Genomic DNA, 19,385 nt, shown 5'->3' on the forward strand with positions numbered 1-19,385 from the left:
TGGGCCTAATGATAGGCATTTGGGTCATGGGAGTGGATCCCTCATGACTAGATTAATGCCCTCCCTGGGATGGTGGGGAGAATGAGTGAGTTTTCCCTCTACTGGTTCCCATAAGAGCTGATATCAACAGCCTGGTGCCTCACCACTCTCTCTTGCCTCCTTGCTTACCATGTGATCTCTGCACATCCTGGCTCCCCCTCCCCTTCCACTGTTAGTGGAAGCAGCCTGAGGCCCTCACCTGAAGTGAGTGCTGACCCTATACTTCTTACAAAGCCTGCAGAACCATGAGCCAAATAAACCTCTTTTCTTTGTAAATTACCCAGCCTTAGGTATTCCTTTATAGCTACACAAATGGACCAATACTCAATTCCTGTGTCTCTCCTACCACATGCCTTTTAGACATCCAGTAGCATGGAAATTCTATCAGGGCTGTGTCTTAGTTTGAGCTGCTATAACAAAGTCCCACAGACTGAGCGGCTTATAAAAACAGACGTTTTTTATCTCAGTTTCAGAGGCTGGGGGTCTGAGATCAGGGTGCCGGCATGGTCAGGTCCTGTTGAGGGCCCTCTTCCAGGTCACAGACTGCTCACATTTCATTGCATACTCACATGGCAGAAAGAGGAGAAGAGCGCTCCCTGGAGCCCCTTTTATAAATGCACTAATCCCATTTATGAGGGCTGCTGTGGTTCAAGTATTTCCCCTGCAAAATTTAGGTGTTACCAGTGTGAAAGTAGTAAGAGGTGTGGCCTTTTCAGAGGTGAGTAGGTCATGAGGGCTGCTTCCTTGTTGATGAGATTAAGGCTTTTTAAAAAGATGATTCTTGAAGCTTTAGGCTAGCTTGCCCTCTGCCTGCTGCCACTTGAGAACACAGCAAGAAGGCCCTTACCAGACACCAAATGCTAGCACCTTGATCTTGGGCTTCCCAGGCTCCAGAACTGTGAAGAAATAAATTTCTGCTCTTTGTAAAGTACTCAGTGTCAGGTATTCTTAGTTATAGCACTACAAAACAGGCTAAGATAATAGCTCCACCCTCATGACCTAATTAATCTCCCAGAGGCCCTATCTCCTAATACCATAACATTGGAGGTTAGGATTTCAACATAATCAATTTTGGGAATGAATAAACACTCCATCCATTGCAGACTGTCTTGTTTACAGTTATAATCACAGCAACTAGATCAGTACCTTGTTGAGGTATGATCAAGGCATGCCAAAGATTATTATTCCATGAAAGGACTAACAGTAAGTGTATTAGTCTATTCTCACACTGCTATAAAAAACTACCTGGGACTGGGCAATTTATAAAGAAAAGACGTTTAATTGACTCAGAGTTCCACATGACTGGGGGCTGGGGAGGCCTCAGGAAACTTACAATTATGGCAGAAGGTGAAGGAGAAACAGTCACCTTCTTCACAAGGTGGCAGGAGAGAGAGACAGAGAGAGAGAGAGAGAGAGAGAGAGAGCGCAAGTGTGAGCGAGTGCAAGGGGAAGTGCCACACTTTAAAACCATCAGATCTCATGAGAACTCACTCACTATCATGAGAACAGCGTGGGGGAAACTGCCCCCATGATGCAATCACCTTGACATGTGGAGATTACAATTCGAGATGAGATTTCAGTGGGGACACAGAGTCAAATCATATCTGTACGTGCTCAATATTTGTTGAATGAATGAATGAATGAGTGAACTCTCCCTTCATTTCTATGTCCACAAAACCTAGAGAAGATGTGTGAAATGCTCATCTGAACCTTGAGGGAGAGATGAGGAGCTCTGCCCAGTTCTCTACAGCAAGCCTAGGAAGGCAGTTTTACAAAATGCCTGTGCACCTGCCTTCCAAAGAGCAAAGCCCCATTAGGCATCAACTTTCAGATCCTTTAGTTTCCTTTATGCATGAGATCAGAGTGTCCCATTAAGTGCTTAAATCAGATTAACAGCCTCTATGCCAGACCTTTCTGGCTCAGCCTGCTAGTAGTTGTGGAGCCAACCACTTTTTATAGAAGCAGTGGAAGGGGATAGATGAGGAGGGGAGAAGGGCTCTGTTTGACCACACTGGTGAATCCCCCGTGTTTCCTTGGCATCTAAGTCTGAAGAAATGAGAGCTGGCAAGCAGCCTGCCCTGAGCAGACCCTGAGAGGAGGCTCCCTGTGGGGATGTGGAGAGTGGCCTGTGACCTCCCAGGAGTGAGTGGTGCTTCATCACTGCTTCTGGTAGTGCTGGTTTACAGAGGTCCCTCCGATGTCAGGAGATCAGGGATTTGTGGACAGTAGGAGAGCGCTGAAGTAGCAACATAAGCAGGATGACACCTGGCCCCATGCAGGGTGCAAATTGTATTTCTCTGTCAACATCGGCTATTGACAGCTCCACATTGACTCTAGATCTGAATCACAGCAAGCAGACTCCCTGCCTCCTCTTTCTCCAACACATTAAAACAAGCACAAAATATACCTTCCCTTTTCCTTCCACAATTATGCTCCTGTCCTAACCCACCAAGACACTTTATTAAATATTATTTATAGAAATTAAAAATCAATTAAAGATAGCTTGCATAGGGAAGAAAAGGTAAAAGTCAATCAGGTTTTAAATTTGAACCAGAAAATCAAAGGTTTAGCAAAGATAGGGCAGCAAAAATCCTGATAAAATCTTTGTGATTAGTCATTATATTTGTCTTTAAGCTTCCTGGCAACCTTAGCAAGAAGGCAAATATGATGGGCTGGGTACTTGTATTTGGATGTAAGAAAAAACACAAGTTCAACTCCAAAAACACAATCTTTGGAGCTAAGAAGTTCTGAGAGATATTATATGTGAACATGCATGTGTGTTTGTTTATGTGTATATACAATAGTTAATAGTCAATATATATAGTATACAATGGTCAGTGTCTTGGAAAACAGTTTTCCAGTCAATGCAGAAGTACTTTTGAGATAGTTCTTTCTTGCTTTGGCACCTAACAAAGATGGAAAGAAAACATGAAAACCTAATTAAGTAAAGGTACTTTACAAAGACAGAGGCAGTATCATCTAGGGTATTTCAAGGCATTTTTTTTCTTCTTTGTTTTCTTTTTTGGATAGCAGTTGTTTGGTTGGGGCTAAGAGAATTCCCTCTTCTAATCAGCAGCACATGTTTGGGATGCATCTGACTGGGGATGGAATTTTTTACTATCTGGTCCACCAGAAGCCTTTACTCCAGCTCAGTGTTGACAGAGCTCAGAGGTACAAAGGGGCAAGTAGCTCCTATAGGAAGCAAAGATTTTCATTTCTTGCTACCACCCCTCAAAGCTCATTCTTCCTCTGACTGCATTTCCTGTGCATCAGGAGTTCACAATCTTATTTTAACCCCAGCACCAGACCAGAACAATAGACAATGTTTATTATAGCCATTGTGTATAACAAACCATTCCAGAAGTTATGGTGTGAAACAACCACCATCCATTGGCCCGGAATCCTGCAATAAAGGCTGGGATCACTGGGCAGCCTGTCTCTGCTCTACACAATGGCTCTCCCGGTCAGTTGCAATCAGCTGGTGGCCCAACTGGGGCTGAAGGATCCACGAGGGCCTCACTCACCTGTCTGGGGCCTTTGTGGGGTGGCCTAAATGACTGGGCTGGGGAGGAGCCTGGCTGGAGTTTCCTTAGTTAGGGCAGCAAGAGAGCAAAAGCAAAAGGCTGGAACTTGCCCAGGGTCCCTCCTGCTGTGTCTTGCTGTGTCAAAGTCCAGCTCAGACTCAGTGTGTGAGGCGGCCACACAAGGATGTGAATTTGGAGAGGTGAAATTCATGGGAGACCATTTGGTAGCAATCGTCCTCAGCCTCCTCCCATCAATACCTTAGTCACAGCAGGTATTGACAGGAGTCAATTGGCAGGAGCCTCACCTGAGGGTTGAGGAGGCAGAGAAGGGGACAGGTATCCCTCTCATGGGGAAGGGTGGGAATTTATGTCAGGCCATTTGGTACTAGCCCAGTTCTCACTCCAAATTCTGTGCACTCAGCACTTAACTGCCCCCATCAAAAACCCAAATATCAGACTTTATGAGCTCTATTTAAATTTTTCAAAAAGGATATATGAGGAATGGACCTTGGAAGTGATAAAACAGTAAATGTTTTAAGAAGCCTCCTGGCAACGGTGCTTGAAGGCCTTGTAAGTGTGAGACACACTGAGTTATGCTGCTCCATGGCCAACGTCCTGACATTTGTGGGACAGTGGCCTCTTCAGGAGCTGCAGACCTCAAGATTCAGAGATCTTGAGGTCATCTTCGTATGGACTGCAGTGAGATATAAAGCATGTCAGTGGCAGCCCAGAAGTCAGTCAAGTTTTCTCCAGGCTGGAATGAGGACAGCCCCCACCAGCCCTAGCTTAGGACAGGAGTCACACTGTTTAAAAGGATTACTTGAATGACAAGAAAGGCCATATGCTCATCACTTTTGCAGAAGCTGGAAACCTGGAAGGGCTGGATTAGAAAACCACTGGGTAATGAAATCGGGGGACAAAAACATTTTGACATCCAAAGAAACAGTGGAAATCTTTAGAAAGGCTGATTAAATAAAAGTAAACATAAGATTCTTTGTTATCACTCAAAGCAGGCACTCATATGTGCACACACACACAAGCACTTGCACATGCACCTGCATCCACAGAGATGGGATGGAGGAGGCCTGACTTAGTAGCACCATGTAAAAATAATTTGTAAGTATATGTTAACAGTAAGCTTAATTTGAGACAAAAGTAATCAAAGTTGTTGTGACTTTAGATTATATTAATAGGAACAGATTCTAGATTAAGGGAGGTGATTTGTTTCTTCTATTCTGTATAGCCCAGTTTACTTTAGAAGTATTAGGTCAACTTCTGCATAATACGAAAGGGTTCGAGAAAAACTAACTTAATTAGAGGGAAGTTTAACATGATTAGAGAATTTGAAATCGTGAGATATGCGGAAACACAAGGAGGAACTGAAGCTATTTGACCTAGAGAAGTCCTTAACAAGGACTTAAGAATGGGTTTCAATTCTAAAGCGTTGTTATGTGGAAAGAGGGACTTGATCTGTCTTCTGTGTCTCCAAAATAGGTCCCATTGGACTCATGAGTGGAAGATTGAGGGACCCTGGCATTTCAGGTCAAAAGAAGGAAGAACATCTAATAGTTGAAGAGGCCCTCTAAGGAATGGATTGCGTAGATTTCCCTTTTACTGCAGGGGCTGGATGATCACTCATCAGGCAGACAGAGGGGATTCACACCTTGGGATGGATGCTTGGTTCAAAAGGAACTTTAGAATTCTGTCCAACCAACTATAAGGGCTGTCCTGGGCTCTTGCCTTAGCTGCTGTGGAAAACATAATGAATGCAGCTGCAGTGTCCTCTCTTGCTGAGGGGTTCAGGGGCTGCTGCTGAGGCCTGTTTCTGTTGCTGCAGGCCTCGTTTGCAGTTCTGAAAAAGCAGAGGCATCACATGCTTAGCCAGGCCCAGGACCACAGGGAGCAAACCAACACCAGCTGTTCACATGGGCACAGCTCCTGGCCATCCACTTCCTAGAAAGATGGAGATCCAGGCAGAGAGTGGATGCTGGGCTGGGGTCTTGGCAGAGGGAGCTTCCCCTGGGGGTTATAGGAGCACCGATGGAGATGGAGACCACTAAGACATGGTTTGAAAGTAGACTGTGCCACTCACAAGCTGCATGATGCTGGAGAACTTGACTAATTCTTTTGAGCTACCATTTTCCCATTGGCTTGTTGTGAAGATTAAATAGACCGTGCGTGCAGTGTATATGACCCTGTGTATTGCTGAGCCTCAGGAAATACTGTATTCCCCTCTATGTTTCCCTTCAAAACTAAGTGGTGCTGGCCACTGCGGGGACCACTGAAGAAGATACAGGGAGGGGAATGGGCCCCCCAGCCTTTCTCTGGGGGTCAGTTCACCCTAAAAGAGTGACTGCTGTGATTGCCCCTTCTGCCTCCTGACCTCCCTCCCATGCTAAGTCTGCATTTTCTCCCTGACAGAGGAACTGAAGGAGAAGCTGACCGAATATGTGGACAAGGTGAACAGCCAGAAGCCAGGCTTCATCAAAGTCGTGCGTCACAGCAAGCAGGAAGGCCTCATCCGCTCCAGGGTCAGCGGCTGGAGGGCGGCCACTGCCCCTGTGGTGGCACTCTTTGATGCCCACGTGGAGTTCAATGTGGGCTGGTAAGTGCCCCTTGGGAGAGGAGGAGGAGTCCCAGTGGGATCTAGGGCTTCGACTCCAATAGTGCAAAGCATGCTGGGATCTTGGTCATAGCCTAAGAGATAATTCTGGGAATAGGTGAAATGTGGGTGTGTGAGTGAGCCAGGCAACAAGGCTGGAACTTTAGAGTTTGAAGTGTGGTAGAGGGGAGGGGGTACCCAGGGGTCAATGGGTCAGCACACAGTGCCTAATAGGCGTGGTGACATCACATGTGACTCTGGCTGGCAGAGTCATCAGGGAAAAGGGTACATGCTAAGGGCAAAGCAGAGAGTGCCCAGCTAAGGATAGGGTTCCAACGCCTAGGAAAGGAGAGCTGGGCCAAACATGAGGCAGAAGCCCAGCCTCACAGCCAAGGCCAACACCAAGTGGGCAAAGGTGGGGGAAGATTGCCTAATGTTGTCACAGGTAGCCCGGGCTTTCCCACTCCCAGATCGGAGGTAGCACGTAATCTCAGATTCTCCCTATGGTGAAACTGTCTAAGAAAATCTTTCTTTCTCTGGTCAGAGCCGCTCAGATGCTGGGGGAAAGGGACCAGACAGAAGGCCCCAGTGGCTGCAACCAGCCAGGAATAGAGTGGCAGATGCAGACCTCCCTGCGGGGCTGGAGGGCACAGTGCCACCTGCTGTGTGTAACTTTGCCTGGGCCTGGGAGACACAGGCTCTGGCAATGACCATGAGTAGCTGGGGCAAGTAGGTGGCCACCCTTTTATCAATATGCCTGTTGTCACTGGGGTCTGCTCTGCTCCCCAGACTCCACAGTGCCAGCCTCTGCCTCCAGGGAGTGGGAGAGGAGGACACTTCAGCAGGCAGGGCGTGCACGCAGCCTGGCCTGGATGCTGCCATAACAGGCCCAAATTAAGGCTGCAACACAGTCCTTTTTTATAGCTGAAGTCCCTGCTTGCCATTTGTGACTATTTAAACAGAATTTTCTTTGGATTTATGGCCAGGATAGGAGAGGGACACTTACTATTTCAAGCTGATTTGAATAAACAGTTATACACCAAATGTATTATTAATGAGAAGCTTATCATTCCTGTCTGCAAACACATTACTCGCCTGGTGCCTGCAGGGGCTTCCCGGCTCCCTGGGAAAGCCCAAATGCCCCACCCCTCCTTGGGTGGTTGGGGAACCCTTCTGGGGGGTGGATGTGGCATAGCTGGCATTCCAAGGCAGCATCGCATGGTTGGCGGATGTAGGTTTGTTCTCACCTCCTAGTCTCTGCCATCCTCATCTGTCTTTTCCTCCAGATTGATACATAGAATTTTAGCAAAATCAAAGCACAAGGTGAAAGCTGCTTCTGGACCCTCAGATCTATTTCTTTCTTCGCTTTCTTCTTTTTTAAGTTTTGATTTTTTTTTTCTAATGGAGAAAGGGAAAGTGAGCAGGAACAAGGCTGGCTGGAATAAGAATCTCTCAGCTCAGCTCTGGATATGCTGATGGAGTGGGGGAGCCTCTTGCCATCCGGGAAATCCTCAGGGAACGGGAAGTTGAACAGGGGCTCCTTCCCAGAAGGCAGTGCACCTCTCCATCAGAGGAGATGGGCAGGCTTTCCTTCCTCTTTCTGCTGGGGAAGGACCTTCGGGAGATGCTACTCTGGATATTTCCACCTTGGAAATGGTTACCCCCTCTCTGGCTGTCTCCTCTCTGCCCAGGGCTGAACCTGTCCTCACTCGCATCAAGGAGAACCGGAAGCGGATCATCTCGCCGTCCTTTGATAACATCAAATATGACAACTTTGAAATAGAAGAGTACCCGCTGGCTGCCCAGGGCTTTGACTGGGAACTGTGGTGCCGCTACCTAAATCCCCCCAAGGCCTGGTGGAAGCTGGAGAACTCCACAGCCCCAATCAGGTAAAGCAAATCTTTACCTGTGGGTCTCTCTGCTTTGACCTCCAGGCTAGGAACCCCCTACTGGCCCAATGCTTATTCTCCAACTTGAGCCCCATCGTGGGGATGACAGGGGTAGGCAGGGTTGAAAGGAACTGCAGTCTGATCTTCAGTCACTGCCATGGGCTCTGAAGATCTCAGAATCCATTCACAGCCTCAAAGTGACCCATTTCCACGCATCACTGTGTCTGGGCGCCAAGCACTGTGCTCCAGATTGGGGATCCAGAGTGATGAAGATTTGGTTCCCACTCCCAAAAGCCTGGAGTCTAGTGAAGACAGACAAAATCGTTGGAATAGGAACATTATTCCACCATGCAGGCAGAAACTGCATTGAAAGTGGAGAAAGGCTTTTCAGAGGATAGCATTTTCACTTGTTTTTGAAGGCGAGTAGAAGATGGCTAGGTTGGGGAATGGACGTCCATATGCAAAGTTCACGAACACAGAGAAGGTTCGAAGTGACTAGAAGTGGGAAGCCAGCCAGCAGCCCCAGGTAGTGAGGGTGGAGGGGCTGAGAGGCAAGACCAGACCCCACAGGACAGCATATACCTTGGTGATATTTGAATGTTATTCTGTAAGACTCAGACAAAAGTGACTTCATACTGTATTTCAAAGGTCCCAAGTTCTTTCCTGCCTTTGCTGCCATCTTCCTGGACTCATGAATGACTGCCCTGCGCAGTCTTAGCTTTTAAGGTTCAGGACGCCTCCAACAGCTGTCTCCACTGGTTTTTATTTCTGTCTATGTTGGTTTTTGTTTTTGTTTTTGCAGCGGAGTCTCACTCTGTCGCCCAGGCTGGAGTACAGTGGCGTGATCTCGGCTCACTGAAGCCTCCACGCCCCACCCCCAACCCTGAGTTCAAGTGATTCTCCTGCCTCAGCCTCTCAAGTAGCTGGGATTACAGGCACCTGCCACCGTGCCTGGCTGATTTTTGTATTTTTTAGTAGAGACAGGGTTTCGCCATGTTGGCCAGGCTGGTCTTGAACTCCTGACCTCGTGATCTACCTACTTCTGCCTCCCAAAGTGCTGGGATTACAGGCGTGAGCCACTGAGCCCAGCCTATTTCTGTCTATATTGATGATACAGTGGGCGTCTTTATGCTCCCTGCAAAGTTCTGCCCGTTACAAAACAGAAGGCACCAGAAGGTGGCCTAGGGCACAGTTTTTGGAGTTAAAGAGATTAGAAGCTCATGTTGTTTTGTATTACATGAGGGAGAAAGGGTATGAAAAATTTAATTGAAAGTCAGTCATTATTACTTAAGATCACATTTTTCCTCACCAGAAGAAAAAAATATATACTCACACTTAACATGGAATAGAAGAAAACACCACCTAACTTTCCTGAAGTTGCCTGTTACCTACTCTGCTCGGCCCCTGCCACAATTTTGTGTTGTTAAACATTTGCTGAGATTCTGCTATGTACAAGGGTCTTTTACATGCATTGGCTCCTTTGATCATCATTATAACCTGTTGACCACTCGTGTCTCATCCCTGTTTTACAAGATGAGGAGAGCAAGACTGAGAGAGGAGAACGGCCCTGCCAAAGGCTCTGGGCGGTAGAGCCAAGATCCACCCACGGAAGCTAGACTCAGTGGCTAGTTTTCACCCCTCTATTGTCCACTGTTGAGCTCAGAACTGGTGTAGCTGTTTTCTGCTCCTAGGCCTGATGAATGCTGTTGAAGGGAAATATGCCCCCATGCAATGAGCGTTCCTGCAGAAGACTGCATTGACATTAACTGTTTCTGTTCTGCTCATCTCTAACTGTATCAGTCCAGTCTGAATCAGCAAGCCGGCATTCCAGGTCCTTGCCAGACCATGTCATCTCAACCTCAAATTTTCTATCACTCAATTTGTATCAAAAACTTGGTTGAGGGAAATAACTTTTATGGAAGATTTTTGGAAGAACATTCCTGGTTTTATTCCCAGATGAAGACAGCTCCACAGAAAGCTGTGATTTATACACATGTATCTTGCCCATCCGAGCTCCCTTTGCTTTCAAGCTATACTTTAGTGCTCTGCCCACACGTGGCATAGGTCATAAAAAGAGCTCAGCAGTATCTTCTAGTGTATTCTAAAGAGATGTCTTTGCGATGGCTGTTCCCTGAGTCACCAGGTGACCCCATTAAGAAAATCCACGTGAGAAATTTCTTTCAAACTGACTGCCAGTCAGAGAAAGCCTTGCTGTCCCCAGGGAATCAATTAATATGACATTTTCACATGAGAACTGTACATTTTGTTTCTAAGACCATGTATGTTCTTTCCACTTTGACCAACAGGAAACTCAAAGGCAAACTTTCATGTCTACTTTAAGAACAATTGAGAGAGGACCTTGGTCTGCACATGCATTCCAATTTGTTGCAATCTTTAGGTCTGTCTAGACATTTATCTATTTATGGTTTTCTATGTATTTTAAATTTTCTCATAAGCTATTTCTAATCCTTTCAGGAATGAGGCAAGGTGTAAATCAATAACCCTTTCACGCTGATAGAATCCACTTAATACCCTAGCCGGTTAATAATTAACCACTGAGGTGGCCTGTGCTCATCTCAGAGTAACTGTTTCAGATTCTGTTCATTACCTGGCTTGAACTGTCAGTTTGAGGAAGGTCCCTTACTGTGTATCCTGAAAGCATTTTTCCAGCGTGCCCTGTCATATCCAACACTTAGGAATGCAGAGGCAAATGCCACGACCCCACCACTCTGCCAGCCTGATGTTTCTGAATCATCACATATTTAAAGAGGAGATCTTCTAGACTTAGTGCACAATTGCATCTTTTTACCTTTTTAAATGACCTTTTGAGTGCCAGTTATGTCCCAGAGGCTTCAAGTGTTTTAATTTAGTCCGTGTGAGGTTAGAATGGATCCTATGTTACAGACATGGAATCGGAGGCTCGGAGACGCTAGGGAACTTCTCTTAGAGACACACATTCAGAAGGGTGATTTTTCCCAGAGAGATTACCTCTAAGGCCTGGGTTCTGTTACCTCCACCACAGCAGGGTCTCAGTCTGCTTTAGGAGTGGTAGATTAGCTTCCCAGGATGCCTGCAGGTCTATGAGGGTGAAGACATTTAGAATAAAATGCAGTGATTTGAAAGGAAGAGAAACAGTGGCTCCAGGGTGCCAGTCTCTGCCTGAGCAGCCTCCTGTATCCACATTCCCCAGGGAAATGGCCTGCAAAATCGCCTTTCTCCACCTTGATAAGTTTCCATTTTCAAAGACGGGTTCATTTACATGTGACTGACTGATAGTTTTCTCATCCCTGAGGAGCCTTCATTTCTCCTTTTATTCCCCCATTCCCACCAAGTCGTCCAGCCAGGCAAGGGCTAGAAATGATAGCAATAAACAGTAGAACAATTCAACATCACTGCATAAGCAGTGCTCTCACAGAGAAGCAGCCCCGTGCTCTCATGCTGACTCACCTCATGTGAATCGTTCTCTGTGAGGTGCTGCACTGGGTGTCTGCACAGAGCTGGTGAGACCCAAGCTCATAGCCCTCAAGGAAGGAAAAGCCTTCCAGCTCCTGGACCCCATAGCTGTTGGCAGGTTGTTCCAGCCTAAGAACCCTGTTGAATTAGAGACTCAGGCCATGTACCTAAGCTCTGCCTGTTGGCTATCTCCTCCTGGTGTCACACAGGTACCTTAAAGTCAGTTTTTCTACCACCAAAGCTTCTTTCTTTTGAAACCAGCTTCTTCTCCTGTGCCCCTGTATTGATGAGTGGCCCACAACCCACTGTCACCCGAGCCAGAAAGCCAGATGGCATCCAGGTTCCTCCCCCTTTCTCACCCTTGTGTAGTTCATCTGTTTTGAAGTTCTGCTGATTTTACATCAAAATATGTCTTCAAACAATTCCTGTCTCTGTTCCTGATACTCTGACTCAGCTCTCCATCATTTTTCACCTGGATACAGCAATGAGCTTCCCAGCTGGGCCCCTCAATTCCCACCCCTTCCCCTCTGGTCAGTCACCCACAGCTGCCTGACTATTCTCTTTAAAAAACACAGATCTGCTCACACCACTGTCTTGCTTAAAATTCCTCATGGACACCTATTTACCTGCAGATAAAATTCAAATTTTTTACCCTGCTACCCAAAGCCCTTTGCAACCTGGTGCCAGCTAATCTTTCTAAGTGGACCAAGGATGACATACAGATCCTAAGTTGGGGAAGGATAGGAAAACTGGTATGCATTCCTAAGCAGGAACAGAGACTGACTGTGCAGAGGTCAGGGTCAGGGCAGCTAGAAATACAGTCAACCTAGACTGGCAGGCTGAGCACCACTTTTCACAGCTAACACACACACAAGCACCCCCCCACTAAAGCTGATCCCAGGATGGCAGCTGTCTGCCCACTGCCCGGAGGAAACAGCCTTTCTGGAGTGGTTGGGTGAGGCCAGACCCAGGGACCACTCCAGGAACAAGCCTCACACTGGCTTTGGCAGCAGAGGAAGGAAGAGCCCCAGATCCTCCTGACAGTAAGGACTTACTGCTCTTACTCCTCAGACAGCCACACCAGACAGCCTCTCTGCTCACCACTGGCCCATCTCCCCTGCCCCTGCAGGAGCCCCGCCCTCATTGGCTGCTTCATTGTGGACCGGCAGTACTTCCAGGAGATTGGCCTGCTAGACGAAGGCATGGAAGTCTACGGAGGCGAGAATGTGGAGCTCGGGATCAGGGTGAGTGGAGTTTCTCACTCAAAGGGCTCGGCTCAGCTCCCACCAGGGTAATGAGTCTGGGGTGGAGAAATGGGGTTTAAGGTTGAGGGTTACAGACTGATTCAGAACGTCCAGTCCTGAACCCTGGTCCACATGTGTGTGATTGGGATTGGGAAGACACAGGGTGGAGCCTCTTGACTTTTCAGGAAGAAGAGGACTTCAGAACCTGCTTGGCTGGGGGAGGGAGCATGGGAGAGGTTGAGCTGCCAACTCAAGGGAACAGCCTCTTTTAAAATCAAACTGAGGGTCTGTCGGAGTAAGCAGAGGTGTGCTCCAGGAAGCAATAACAGGCATCGAGGGTGGCTGGACAAGAGTGACCCTGAGTCAGCTCCCTTGGGATTTCTCACTCTGACACTCTCTGTCTTCTCCACAGTGGCCATAGAACATTCCCGAACACTTTGTTAAGGGAGAGCCCAGGGAAATAAACCCAGGGTGTATAAACAGCAAGATGAAGTCAGGCTCACTGCAGGCTGCTTTCTGACCCCAGGCGCTAGCCAGACACACAGCCCATTCCTGCCTCATGCCATTCTCCTGCCCCAAAGTACAGGGTTTTTTCCAACAATCAGCTCATGGCATGGATCCCCAAGAGGCTCTATGTTATTTCTCATCCTACGGGAACATTTCCTAGGCTCTCTGGCTCTTTCCCCTTGGCTAATGAAAACATAAATCTACGATGAAGCCCGCTTTCCTATCTGAGGTTCCTGTTAGGTCCCCTGGTGTTAGGCAGGAATGCGATGATGGATACAATGAAGGATCTTGTCCTGGAAGGAAGCCTGCCCACCTCTATGGCCAGGGATTGTCCTTGGCAGACCCAGTATTGGAACTGCAGGGTGTCCTCCCCATGATGGCCCCCACTGTCTTCTCCATGGGGAACTCGCAGCAGTCAGCCACCCCCACACGCTCCAGGCTTGCCGATGCTTGGAAAGAACCCTGTGCCTACTGGTGTCCATAGGGATTATCTAAGATGCTCCACCTCACTGCCAACCTGTTCACACATCCGTGCAGACCTCATCTGCCTGGTTCCACCTACTGGCCCTACTCTGGCACCTTTGGCCTTAGTGTCTGCATCTGATGTCTCCAATTCTTGATACTCAATTCCCACTGAAGGACTGTAGCGTGGATGCACCCTCCTCTAACCTCTAACCTCCTTCAACCTTCCACCCCACCAGGCAGGCAACAGTCCTTGCCCCTGACCTGAAGGGGAGATTGGGCACCCACAAGGAGCATCTTAGGATGCCTGCAATGACGTGACAGGCACTGTGTGGGGCCCGACTCACCACCCAGACTTAATGCTAGGGCTTTGAGGACTGGCGACATGAACAGCCTGTCTGAAGCTGAGCTTAGAAACCACTTCCAGACACCTGTATTCACTGAAACCCTGAGAAATTGCTTTGGAAGCAGTCAAAATGCATGGACTTATTGGGGAGCTAATGTATTCATAGAGGACAGCCCCTGCATAATCACCCTCGTTTCAGCAGCTCTCTCTACATCAGCCATTTATTCTCCATTTGCGTCCTCGCCATCTTATTTCAGCACTGCTCCTGGATAGATGCTCACCCCAAACATAGTATTTTTCACGAGGAGCTGCTGTCAGGAATTCTCTGAGTGGGCTGGACCGCCTCCATTCACTTGTGTTCTCTGGGTAAAAATGTGCAGGATTGGAGAAAGGAATTAGATTTGTGAACTCTGCTTCCAACATGTGTGTGAGTCAATCACAGAGTGCAGATTTCTGGCTTTTCCTTCCTTAGATTATAAAGTTATAAAGCTATTCTGGAGTGTGGGCCTGGGTGAGGCTCTCAAATACAAGTTAAAATGTCTCTGAGTGATTTCGTGTACAGAGTTTAAAATACAGTTTACAATGATATCTGGTTTTTTTGTGGGTTTTTTTTTTCCTCCATCTCTTCCCTCTCAGTTGACAGAGATGAAGTGTCATTGGAGTTGAAGAAAGGGTAGCATTTAAAGCAGAGAACCAACAAGCTGTTAGCTGGAAAAACTGAGTACAAATGGGAGGGATGACTTCATTTGAATTTCAGTTCATCCTTTAAGGGTTACAGAACCACTGATCATCAGCAAAACAGATTTTCTTCTTTTGTATGGTTATTATTATTTGTCTTTCTTTCATGTTTGATGAGTTAACTTTCCCATGGTTCAGTTTCCTCTATAAAGTAGCACACCTGCCCTAATTACACCATAGGATTGTGTATCAATATGAAAGACATCACTTTTCACCCTTCGCTTAAGCAGAGGCAAATTATTCAAAGTCCTTACCTATCTGGAACACAGAAAGAAAGTTGTTTGTGCAACTACTAAATGCCTGCTTTGTGCCATGGGTTATATTGGCACTTACGTCATCCATCCACAAAACACCCTAAAAAGACTATTATTGTAATAGTGGGTTTTTTTCCAGATGATACTGTGAAATTAGGAGCTTATGTATATCTCAAGGTCACGTACCTTGTAAGAGGTAGAGAAAGGATTCAGCCCTAGATCTTTATGATTTGAGGACTAGACAGATATACCACAGTGATCTAGGGATAAAAGTACTTTGAGCACCATCTTAAAAAAGATATTGCAACATCCATGCAGTTATTATCTTCTACTTTATTCTACTGAGTCCCTGTTTAAAGTCTTACTCTTACTTTGTGCTCTGTTTTTTGTTTTGTTTTGTTTTGTTTTTTTTCTGATTTGTAAGTCTGCACCACAATGAGAAAAAGGAAGGAGCTGCTGTGGCCAAGCATAGGGAAATGAGTGAAAAATAAGAGCTGACATTGAATAGAAAACAGAAAGATTATATAAATGATAACTGTAAAAGTGCTAGAATGCATAAGAAAACATTTAAGGGCTGGCAAGGGATTGAAATTGTTGGAGACTGTTATGGTTTGAATTCAGTGCCCCCAGCCCCAATGTGTCCTAACCTCCTGTGAAAGTGATCTCATTTGGAAACGGGGTCCTTGCAGATGTAATCAAGTTAAGATAAAATTGTGCTGGATTAGGATGGACCCTAATCCAACAGGACTGATGATGTCCTTATAAGAAGAGGAAAATTTAGTCACAGGCAAACACAAAGGAAAGACCACCATGTGAAGGTGGAGGTAGACATTGGAGTTATGATGTCAAAAGCTCAGGAACACCTGGGGCTATCGAAAGCTGGAACAGGCAAAGAAGGATCCTTCCCTAGAGGGTTGGGAGGGAACACAGCCCAGTCAATATGTTGATTTCAGACTTCTGGCCTCCAGAGCTGTGAGAGAATAAATTTATGCTGTTTTAGGTGATCCAGATTGTGATACTTTGTTATAAGAGCCCTGGGAAACCAACACAGGGACCAAAAAAGTAAGCCGAAGTAGGAACCTGGAGAAAGGTTGAGGCTATTCTATATGGAGAACCTGGTGACATTTAAGTTTGTGTTTTCTCGGCTTCATAGAATACAGAGAACAGAAAGCCAAAGGCTTGCCTTACTTCCCGTAAAGCTGGGACTCCAAAGGCCTGTTTTCTCAGTATAAAATAGAAATCCTCTCTGGAGAAAAAGCCTTTTAACCCAGGCCACACAATTCCCACAGGGAGAGTTTTAAGGAATATGAATTTACAGTTTTAAAAACATCACAAAACAGACAAGGGAAAAAGAAAGTAACAAGAGGAAACAGCAGCAATATCAGTGGAAAGCCAAACCTGACCCACGAAGTCTCCAACTTTTGAATCCATCAGACACGGAATATAAACTAGGTTATATCATACACTTAGGAAAATAAGAGATTGAAAATATGAATAAGGAGCAAGATACTATAAAAATAATCAGTCATAGTAGGATAAAAATGGAATTTCAAACATGAAAAATGTAAAAATGGCAATTAAAAGTTCAACAGATGGGCAGAATAGCTATGTGAATACTATTAAAGGAATAAAATTAAGAAACTGGAAAATAGATCTAAAGAAATCATTCAAAATGAGCCCAAGAGACCCAGAAAAAATTGTGAAAAAATATTAAAAGACATGTAGAATTGAAATTGTGGATTTAATATCTTAAAATTCCAAGCAGAGATGATCCTTTTCTCCAGAGAGGATTTCTATTCTATACTGAGAAAACAGTATGGAGGGTTAGGCAAAAGCCATATTTAAATAAATGAGGGCTTAAAATTTTCCCAAACTGATAAAAGACACCAATCCTCAGATTTAAGAAGTCATGCCATCCAAAGTGAGGTAAACATAAAGATATCCCCATTTAGATATACCACAGAGGAACTACAGAATATCAAAGACAAATAAAAGATCTGATAGCAGTCAAAGAGAAAAGATAGATGACCTAAGTCAATAATAATTAGAATAACAGCTGACTTTTCAACTGTAACAGTGGGACCCAGAAGACTATGATATGTCTTCCTTACACTGAGAGAAAATAATTGTCAACGTATAAGTGTATGCCCAATTAAAACATCCTTCAAAAACTAGGGTAAAATAAAGTCATCTTCAGATACACAAAAACTGATAGAGTTTGTCATTAACAAGAACTCAAGAAAATAAGTTATGAATGATACACTTCAGGCTTAAGAAAAAAGATCCCAGAAGGAAGTCTGAGACAAAAGAAGATGAGTAGCCTCAAAAAGTGGTATGAGGAAATATAAAGAAATATTGATGACAAATAATACAGGGTAGTGTCTTGTGGAGTTATTAAAACTATAATATATGATGACAATAGCATATAGCTTAGGAGGGAGTGATTGGACTCAAGATGTTCTAAAATACCTACATTGTTAATGAGGATGGAAAGAATATTGTTTAAATTTTGGTAACTTAAGTAAATATGTTAAAATTTCCAGGAAAGTCATAAAAATCATAAAAATAGAAAATATAACTTCCAAAGTAATAGAAGAAAAATAAAGTGTAAAAGTGTTATACAAGAGAGAAGTAGAAATATAGATCATGCAAAGAAAAAGCATACAATAAGATGATTGAAAAACCCCAAATATGTTAGTAAATATGGTACATGGACAAAGTAGAAGACAAGTAATTTTAGAGTAGATTTAACTTTTTAATAGCTATTTATAAGAAATATGTCCGAAACATAATTCAGAAATGTTGAAATCTAAAAGGATAAAAAAGTCATAACAGGCAGATGTCAATCAAAAGAAACTTGCAGTGGTTAAATTAACATTAGAAAAGAAAGACTGTTACAATATGCTTTAGTGTAAGTAAAGACTATTTCTACAAAATGTTAAATGTACAATTCATTAGGAATATATAACATTTATAAACTTTTATTCACCTAATTGCACAACCTTAATTTACATAAGGAAAAACTGACAGAATTACAAGGATACATTGACAGCTCCACTAACGTAGTTGAGAATGTTAATAAGTTTTCCCAAGTAATTGATAGACCACCACAATTAACAGTTTGAAGCTAATGGGCACATATAGAACACTGCGTATAACAGCTGCTGAACACACTTTCTTTCCCAAGAACTCATGGAATATTTATGAAAGTTGACCACATACTAAGGTATAAAACAAGAGTCAACGAATTTTAAGGGATCAGCATCGTATAAAACATGTTATCTGACCACAATATAATTAATTTAGAAATTCACAACCAAAAATTATAGACAAAAGTCATATTTTTACATATTGTGAAACACACTTCTAAATAATTTATAGGTCAAATAATAAATTATACTGAACATTTGAAAATATTTTGAACTGAGTGATAAATATACTACATATTACATTACATGAAATATAGCTAAAATAATATTAAGAGAAATTGTATAGCATCTTTTATGCAAAAAGAAAAGTTAAAAGTTAATGAGCTAAGAACACAATATAAGCCATTAGAAAAATATCAGAATAACAACAGTAGATGACAATAATAAAGAACAGAAACTAATGAAATAGACTAATAAAGCCAAAGCTTGGTTCTTTGAAAATACTAATCAAATTGACAAATCTTTATCAAGAAAGAACAAATAAACAACAATGGGAATGGAAAAGGGGACATTTCTACAGACAATATACACTCAAAAGATAAGAGTATATTATGAACAAGTTTATGCCAAAATTTGAAAACTTGAATGAAAAGCACAAATTTATAGAAACGTATGCCTTCCTAAAACTGACACAAAGAAATTGTTAAAAAACAAATTTATCCTATAGCCATTGATGCAATTAAATTAGTGGTTTAAAATATTCTGAAAAATGAAAATTAGGATGTGATAGTTTACCATCAAATGCTGCCAAACTTTCAAGGAACAAAAATATTCCAAATTTATGCAAATTATTTGAACCTAAAGACTACAGAATAGGTAACAGGTGTCCAGCAGCACAGCAGCTTGGATCTCCTTTTTTTTTTTTTCTTTTTATTATACTTTAAGTTCTGGGGTACATGTGCACAACGTGCAGGTTTGTTCACATATGTATACATGTACCATTTGGTGTGCTGCACCCATTAACTCATCATTTACATTAGGTATATCTCCTAATGCTATCCCTCCCCCGACCCCCTCCCCACAATAGGACCCGGTGTGTGATGTTCCCCTTCCTGTGTCCAAGTGATCTCATTGTTCAATTCCCACCTATGAGTGAGAACATGCGGTGTTTGGTTTTC

At 44.1% G+C, this 19,385-nt stretch overlaps 1 protein-coding gene across 1 annotated transcript in view; it reads left to right on the forward strand.

The window, feature by feature from the left end:
• The window catches only part of GALNT18 (polypeptide N-acetylgalactosaminyltransferase 18), a 200,998-nt gene that overhangs the window by 82,730 nt on the left and 98,883 nt on the right, over positions 1–19,385 (forward strand). The window contains exons 5-7 of the mRNA XM_011969938.1: positions 5,985–6,168; positions 7,857–8,054; positions 12,637–12,751. Of these exons, the coding sequence (XP_011825328.1) occupies positions 5,985–6,168; positions 7,857–8,054; positions 12,637–12,751 (497 nt within the window). The remainder of the gene's footprint in view (positions 1–5,984; positions 6,169–7,856; positions 8,055–12,636; positions 12,752–19,385) is intronic.

This window comes from Mandrillus leucophaeus, unplaced genomic scaffold (assembly GCF_000951045.1).
Source record: "Mandrillus leucophaeus isolate KB7577 unplaced genomic scaffold, Mleu.le_1.0 Scaffold920, whole genome shotgun sequence".
Taxonomy (NCBI): Eukaryota; Metazoa; Chordata; class Mammalia; order Primates; family Cercopithecidae; genus Mandrillus; species Mandrillus leucophaeus.